The sequence below is a fragment of the Dipodomys spectabilis genome, unplaced genomic scaffold, assembly GCF_019054845.1.
Source record: "Dipodomys spectabilis isolate Male_0828 unplaced genomic scaffold, ASM1905484v1 ptg000018l, whole genome shotgun sequence".
NCBI lineage: Eukaryota > Metazoa > Chordata > Mammalia > Rodentia > Heteromyidae > Dipodomys > Dipodomys spectabilis.
In genome coordinates, this window is record NW_024870695.1 from 10,538,631 (window position 1) to 10,546,826 (window position 8,196).

At 46.4% G+C, this 8,196-nt stretch overlaps 1 protein-coding gene across 2 annotated transcripts in view; it reads left to right on the forward strand.

The window, feature by feature from the left end:
* The window catches only part of Ezh1 (enhancer of zeste 1 polycomb repressive complex 2 subunit), a 40,032-nt gene extending 31,866 nt beyond the window's left edge, over window positions 1–8,166 (forward strand). For both annotated transcript variants that reach the window (XM_042673745.1, XM_042673746.1), the window contains exons 15-21: window positions 322–447; window positions 3,199–3,377; window positions 4,072–4,167; window positions 4,576–4,657; window positions 5,075–5,155; window positions 5,760–5,844; window positions 6,094–8,166. In XM_042673745.1, the coding sequence (XP_042529679.1) occupies window positions 322–447; window positions 3,199–3,377; window positions 4,072–4,167; window positions 4,576–4,657; window positions 5,075–5,155; window positions 5,760–5,844; window positions 6,094–6,154 (710 nt within the window). In that variant the 3' untranslated portion in view covers window positions 6,155–8,166. The remainder of the gene's footprint in view (window positions 1–321; window positions 448–3,198; window positions 3,378–4,071; window positions 4,168–4,575; window positions 4,658–5,074; window positions 5,156–5,759; window positions 5,845–6,093) is intronic.
* Window positions 8,167–8,196: the final 30 nt, after the last annotated feature.

Genomic DNA, 8,196 nt, shown 5'->3' on the forward strand with positions numbered 1-8,196 from the left:
GAAGACCTCTTAGGAGGTAGTTAGGAGCCTTGTGGTCTCTGAGTTTCCTAGTGTGTTGTTTGCCAGATTCCAGGCCTCTTTTACTGTTTAGAATAGCTGCTCTGTTATCTCAGACCATCTCTACACCCTGCCCACAAAACAGACCTCCCCATTGTAGCTTGTGCACAACGATCATCCACACTCTTTTCTAACCTCAGATACTGTAGGAGTATCCAAGGCCAGAGCCTGTTTAGACTCAGCCACTGGAACATTTGGGAGGGAGGGCAGTGAGGGAGCTTGGTCTCAGCAGTGTCCTGCATGTTTGTTTCTTCTCTCTTCTAGATAATTCTTCTACACAAGTGTACAACTATCAACCCTGTGACCACCCAGACCGGCCCTGTGACAGCACCTGCCCCTGCATCATGACTCAGAATTTTTGTGAGAAGTTCTGCCAATGCAATCCAGATTGTAAGATAATCACACTTTTCCCTATAGTCTTCTAAAGCACTCAGCCTCAGGGAGCCCAGCCTCCCCTTTCTTCCATTCCTTCCTTCTTAGCTTGTCCTATGGGCATCCTATAGGGGAAGCAATATGCTGAAAATCTGGAAAAATCATAGGGTTTGATTTTGTTTAAAGACATGATCCTAGGTCTGGAAATGTGGCTTAGTGGAAGAGTGCATGAAGCACTGGGTCCAATTCCTCAGTACCTCATAAACAGAAAAAGCCAGAAGTGGCTCTGTGACTCAAGTGGTAGAGTGCTAGTCTTGAGCAGAAGCTCAAGGACAGTGCCCAGGCCCTGAGTTCAAGCCCCAGGACTAGCCAAAAAGACATGATCTTGTTCTGTTGTCAAAGCTAGCTTGAATTCCTGGGTTCAAGTGATTCTCTTTCTCAGCCTCCTGAGGCACTGGACTACAGGTGTGAACTACCTCATCCAGGTAGGAAAATAATTTTTTAAAAGCCCTTAGGTTCAGACTCTAAAAGCAGCAATTAGACAGAAATGGGATACTTCCTCGTTTTTCCCTTTCAGGTGAAAACTAAAAAACAGGATTCTTTTTCTTTAAAATGTACTGTTGGGCTGGGAGGGTGGCTCAGTGGTAGAGTGCTTGCCTTGCATGCATGAGGCCCTGGGTTCAATTCCTCAGTACCATGTAAAAAGAAAAAGCCAAGGGGCTGGGAAGTTGGCTCAGTGGTAGAGCGCTTGCCTTGCATGCCTGAGGCCCTGGGTTCGATTCCTCAGCACCACATAAGCAAAAAGAAAAAAGCTGGAAGTGGCGCTGTGGCTCAAGTGGTAGGGCGCTAGCCTTGAGCTGAAGAGCTGAGGGACAGTGCGCAGGCCCAGAGTTCAGGCCCCACAACCGGACCAAAAAAAAAAAAAAAAGAAAAAGCCGAAGTGGCACTGTGGTAGAGCTCAAGTGGTAGAGCACTAACCTTGAGCTAAATAGCTGAGGGACAGTGCCCAGGCCCAGAGTTCAGGCCCCATGACTAACCAAAAAAACAAAAAAACTGTCTTCCTTTTCAGGGTGTTGCTTTTTGTTGTTATTGTTGTTTTTCACTTTTTTGCGGGGAGAGTGTCAGTAATGGGGCTTTACTTTGGCCTGGACGCTGTCCCTCGGCTCTTCAGCTCCAGGTTAGTGCTCTATCACTTGAGCCACAGCACCACTCCGGTTTTCTGAGTGGTTTATTGGAGATAGGAGTCTCACGGCCTTTCCTGCCCCAGCTGGCTTTGAACCTCAATCCTCAGATCTCAGCCTCCTGAGTAGCTAGGATTGAAGGCATGAGCCACTGGTGGCCGGCTGTTTTTTCACTTCTTTGAGTTCATTTTGATAATTTTTTTTTGGGGGGGGGATCCGGTCGTGGGGCCTGAACTCTGGGCCTGGGCACTGTGCCTCAGCTCTTCAGCTCAAGGCTAGCGCTCTACCACTTGAGCCACAGTGCCACTTACGGCTTTTTTCTTTTTTGCTTATGTGGTGCTGAGGAATCGAACCCATGGCCCAGGCATGCAAGGCAAGCACTCTACCACTGAGCCACCTTCCCAGCCCCTCATTTTGATAAATATTTTGCATGATGAGATGCACTACGCTTTGTGCCTTTGTGAGGGTGTTGTTTTTAAAAACAAAATTTAGCTGAATATGGTAGTTTACACTTGTAAACCCAACATTTGAGAGAATGAGGCAGGTAGATACCAGGAGTTGGAGACCAGCCTGGGCAGCATTGGAAGACAGTGACTCAGAATATATACGTATACATTTCTTTAGAAAACAATATTTCTGATTATGTCTACTTTCATTTAACAGCTGGAGTTTTTAGAACTTTTTTTTTTTTTGCCAGTCTTGGGGCTTGAACTCAGGGCCTGAGTGTTGTCCCTGAGATTTTCTGCTCAAGCCAGCACTCTACCACTTGAGCCAAAGCACCACTTCTGGCTTTTTCTGTGTATGTGGTACTAAGGAATCGAACACAGGGCTTCATGCATGCTAGGCAAGCACTCTACCACTAAGCCACATTCCCAGCCCTGTTTTCAGAACTTTTTCTTATTAGCATATAGTGATTCTACAAAGTGAAGGGTTTCATTATGACATTTTCATACATTCATGTAAGCCAGAGTTTTAATATTAGGTAGGGACAATGGCTTGGATATCCACAAAGGCTAAAAGCAATTTTCTCCCTTCCTATACTAACATAATCCTTCTGCATTTGGGGCTGAACAGTTGATGGAAGCCCCCCAGAACCTGCAGAAGTTGGTGCCCAGGCAGCTACTAATAAAGAGCAGATACTGATCTTACCACAACTGAGAGGTGCTGGTGGTGGGGAGGGCCATGGGTGGTAGAAGATGATGTGGAACAGATGCATTGTGTTCTCAAAATTATGTTTGTTTTGATGATGAGGATTTACTAGTGAAAAGCCTTGATTTCATTTTCTCTGGGGGGCCTTTCCATACCTCTCTTCCAACAATAAAGGAAGTGGGGCACTGCTGGGGAGTCTCTGGTAGATAACTTCTCATTAATCTCACACCTGCTCTCTTCAGTCACAGAAATGAGCGTTGTGAGACACTTAGTTTTGGGGGGGAAAAAACAAACCTGGAGTATATGACTATTGGGAAGGAAGCTTCTGTCCTGTTTGCCAAACTTCCTTAGCCACATCACATTTATTTCTCTGCTCTCCCTGAGTCCATCTGTGCCCAGCATTGGCTTGTTTCTTGATCTTATCTGTCTCCTCACCCAGGTCAGAATCGTTTCCCTGGCTGTAGATGCAAGACCCAGTGTAATACCAAGCAGTGTCCTTGCTATCTGGCAGTACGAGAATGTGATCCTGACCTGTGCCTCACCTGTGGGGCTTCAGAACACTGGGACTGCAAGGTGGTCTCCTGCAAAAACTGCAGCATCCAACGTGGCCTCAAGAAGGTAGGACCTTTGTTCAGGTCAAGATAATGGAGTGGAATTGAGGGAATAGTCCCAGGCATCTTCTTTCCCTTGGTTTCTCTCTCTCTCTCTCTTTTTTTTTTTTCTTTTTGCTGGTCTTGAGGCTTGAAGTCCAGGCCTGGGCACTCTCCCTGAGCTCATACCTGTAATCCTAACTACTCAGGTGCCTGAGATCTGAGGATCATGGTTTGAAGCCAGACTAGGCTCTTATTTCCAGTAAACTACTCAGAAAAAGCCAGAAGTGGTGCTGTGGCTCAAGTAGTAGAGTGCTAAGCCTTGAGCAAAAGAAGCTCAGGGACAATAGATCCTAACACACATTGCCATATTAAAGTTTTCTGTTCTACTTCAGGATCAGAAAAGTGGCCCTTTAACTGGCCAAACTGAATGGTGCGCAGAGGGGGATATGGTACCACAAAGCTATACCCCCAGCTCCAAAGCCGTCCATGTTTGCCTCCTATATAGCCCAGTAGGTCCTTGGGGAGGAGGAAGACACGTCTTGTTTCCTTTCTCCACCTCCCTGTCTTGTTTTTCCTCTGACTAGATTAGAATAGCTTAGACTTCTTTCTGTTTTCAGATCCTCCTAACAGTGGCTAGATCTTTCCACCTGCCCACCCCACACACCCCTACTTACTGATAACCCACCCTTTCATCTGAGGCTTGCCTCCCTCTCCTCCAGCACCTGCTGCTGGCCCCTTCCGATGTGGCCGGATGGGGCACCTTCATTAAGGAGTCTGTGCAGAAAAATGAATTCATATCTGAATATTGTGGTGAGGTGAGTGCTATGGGTTTGGCCCATATTCTTACTGATGAGAAACTCTGATTTTCTGTGGGTTAGGCTTCTGTGACTTAATCTCTAAATAACTCAGCTAAGTTCTCATGTGACCTCTTGGGGGATCCCACAGAACTGTTTGCAGTCCTGAAACAAACCACTGTTCTTCAATTCGTTGGCACCTCAAGACAGACCAAGGAGAGAAGTGGGGGGCATCTCTTCAGCTTTAATGCTGGTCAGCCTGAGTGGGAATGGAAACAATGTAGGCTGGGCTCTCATACAATTCTCATCATAATACTCAGTAAGCCCCTAACTCTAACAGTGCCTCTTCCCTAGCCCTTTTCTGGAGGTGAGGTGCTATGTTCCAAGCACACAGCCTGACTTTCAGTTGTTCTTTGTGTATCTCTCCAGCTCATCTCTCAGGATGAAGCTGACCGACGAGGGAAGGTCTATGACAAGTATATGTCCAGCTTCCTTTTCAACCTCAACAATGGTATGTCATTGGCAGCTCTTTCTCTTTTGCCAAGGTGGTCTTGTGTGGGTCTACCAAATTGCTTTTGCTATAGTCCAGGTTGAGACCACCTCTGAATCTTCAAGCAGATACACAGAACAAGGTGTTAAGATTGATCAGAACACCTCCATTTTGGAGTTGTGTACCTCAGCAACCTCCCTGCTCAGAAGATGGGAGGAGGAGAGCCACAACTGAAACAAGAAGGAGGACCCAAAGGGAGCATTCTCACATGAGCCAGAATTTTCCAGCTTCGTGCTTTCCAAGGATCCTGTTACTCACTGGGCTTCACATTACTATTGAACTGAATTGTTTCTGTTACTGTTAACTGATTTTAAACTCAGGCTACCGAAGTTTGGAGTCACTTGTCTTCTCATGGTCTTCATTATGTATGTTATACAGATTTTGTTGTAGATGCTACCCGGAAAGGAAACAAAATTCGATTTGCAAACCATTCAGTGAACCCCAACTGTTATGCCAAAGGTGAGGTTCCAATAACCTAGCAGGTGGGGTGGATCCCTTGTTTACTATGACTTCTATTCTTTGTTCAACTTTTTCATAGCTGAGCTATTTTTTTTGTCCAAAGATAACCATGATTAGAATCTGGCATCATTTTAGGCTTTGTCTCTTTCATAACCTACTTTTTTTTATTATTAAAAGCATGATCTAGGGCTGGAAATATGGCTTAGTGGTAGAGTGCTTGTCTAGCATGCGTGAAGCCCTGGGTTCAGTTCCTCAGTACCACATAAATAGAAAAAGCCAGAAGTGGTGCTGTGGCTCAAATGGTAGTGTGCTATCCTTGAGTGAAAGAAGCTCAGGAACAGCACCCAGGCCCTGAGTTCAAGCCCCAGGACTGGCAAAACATAAAATAAAAGCATGATCTAACAAATCCTATACAAATGATCTAAAGATAATTCTTTCCCCATATCACTGCAGTGGTAACATCCAAAAGCATATTGACAACTACCTTCATTGAAAACTTTCTAATTCCACTTTACTGAGAATTTGGAGAAAATCAGCCTAGAATTTTCCTGAACATTGATATACAGTGACTGGGAAGCTAGCTTTGGGTTTTTCCTATTTGCAGTGGTCATGGTGAATGGAGATCATCGCATTGGGATCTTTGCGAAGAGGGCAATTCAGGCTGGTGAAGAACTCTTCTTTGATTACAGGTGAGGTGGTCAGGAATGATCCTGGAGAGGGAGCCTTGGTGGCAGAAAGGGTAGCTATTGGAATTGATTTGGGGCCCAAGGGTGGGTAGGAAGGATGAAGGAAGGGTCTCATCGTGGCATTGGCCAGTGCCCATCTCCAGTGCCTTACTCAGAGCGGGAACAATTGCAAATGATTTTAGGGAGTATGAGGGGAAGTAAAACAATCACAAAAGCCTCAAAAATAACCTCTTCCCCCCTGCTCTGGGACAGGTACAGCCAAGCTGATGCTCTCAAGTACGTGGGGATTGAGAGGGAGACCGATGTCCTCTAGCCCTACTGGCCCTGCACCAGGCACTGTCGTTCATGCACACACCACTGCAGCTCAAGCCCCTGCACTATGTGTCTTCCACACCAAGAAACCCCACCCGCTCCCTCTATAGCAAGGCCTCAGCTGTGTCCCAGGAGGACAAACCATCTCAGAGAGAAGAGGGAAGACAGAGGCAAACATAGCTTGGTCTTCCAGGCAAGAAAGCTCAAATGTGGAGGTTGCATCTCAACCTGAAGAGGGCACAGGCTGGGGTGGATGATAACGCTTGATTTCTCCTCAGCCCTCCAGGCTGTGAACCTCAGGAATTCACTTTGGCAGTTTCTGACAAGTGCTGTCATTTTAGCTTTCCCAAACAAGGGTCTTTATGTAATTGGGATGCCAGGAATATCTAAATGAAGTCTGGTCCCTGGAGCCTACTGTGCTCTGGGTTAGAGGTAAGCTTGCAGTTAATATAGAGTGTATGCAGAGGGAGATGGTTGCCTTCCTATTGCTTCCCTCTAGGGGGGTCCAAACTGAAGGCTTTCAGAAGGTCTTCCCTGTACTTCTGAAGGGGTGTGGTATTTTCAGATTCCTAGGAGCAGGCACCAGCACCCCAGCTCCTTCCAAAGTTGTAGCTCAGTAACTGCAGGCAGGCCTTACGTACTCCTGGTGAAGCATTGGGTGTGTCTGCTTCATTGGACTGTAGGGTTTTTTGTTTTTTTTTTTCCAAGCTTTCCTTTCCTAGAGGCTAGGTCCAAAGGGCCAAGTGTCTGGGAATGGGGCTGGATTAGAGAGGGATAGATTGTTGGTATGATTTAGTCCCTGTCTCCTGCTGTTTGGAAAGGAAAGGGTGAGTTGGCAATATGTTTGCAGGTGGGTGAGGGATGCAGTTGCACACATTTAGAATGGTGACACAGTGCAGGGCAGGCTGGCAAAAGGTGTTTGCTGTGTGGAGCCTGCAAATCACCTGACCCAGTCTGAGGTGCCATTCTCTCTGGGATTCATGTAGAACAAAGCACTTTAACTTTCTTTTAGAAGGTCTATAGATTGGAGTAGAATTTAAGCCAGGGTCTCTTGTTTCTGCCCAAATCCCACTTCAGAGGAAGCGGGGTAAGAGGGGCTAGATATTTTCCCCTCCATTTCCAACTCATCTAGGAGAGGCAGGAAGAACTGGCTTGACTCAGAATTTACAAGTCAGGAGCCAGCAAGAGCTGCCCTGGGTCTGTGACTGGTGTGCTGAGCTGGCAGGGAATAAAGAACATTGTGCTGGGTAGAAAGGGCTCAGACAGGTATGGACTGGCCTAGGGAGTGTTAGAATGGGGAGCCAGAATTTCCTTTTTTTCTAGAGAACCAGAGCCTCCTACACTTGACCTGTACACACACACACACACACACACACACACTTAGGCACGTATGCACACACATACACACACAGCCTCCTACACTTGACCTGTGTACACACACACACACATACACTCTTAGGCAAGTATGCACTCCACACTCAGCACATACCCATCTTTCTCCTACCATGATTCTGAAATCCTCCTGTGCTGTGTTTGTTTTCCTTGTGTGTATCAGGATAGCCTCAAGCTAGATTATGGGCTCTGAATTAATCATTAATTCGGGGGAGGGGGGAACCAGACAATTGGCGGCATTAGGGCTGTCCGGAATGCCAAAGATTGTCCCATGAAATAGATGTAGATTAAAAAAAAGAAAAAACTTTACAATCTTTGCAAGGCTAAACTGACCCCACCCTCTCTTCAACAAGCAGAATCACTGGTCAATCCTTCCTTCTTCGGTTTCATACCCCTAATACTCTGTTCCTTCAGCATTCCTATCCTTTGCCCACCCCCCTCCTCCCTTTAATGACGGGTTTCAACCCCCCCCCCCCCCATGCAATGATGAATGGAGTAAGCTGATGGGGACTGGGTGGGGGAGGCTGGTGTATGTGCAACTTTATTGCCAGTGAATTTCATGCACTTTAAAGTCCTGTGGCTTGTGACCTCTTATCTAATAAATTGTTAGAATCCATTTGAGCAAGTTGTGTTGTGTGTGCTTTGGTGTTA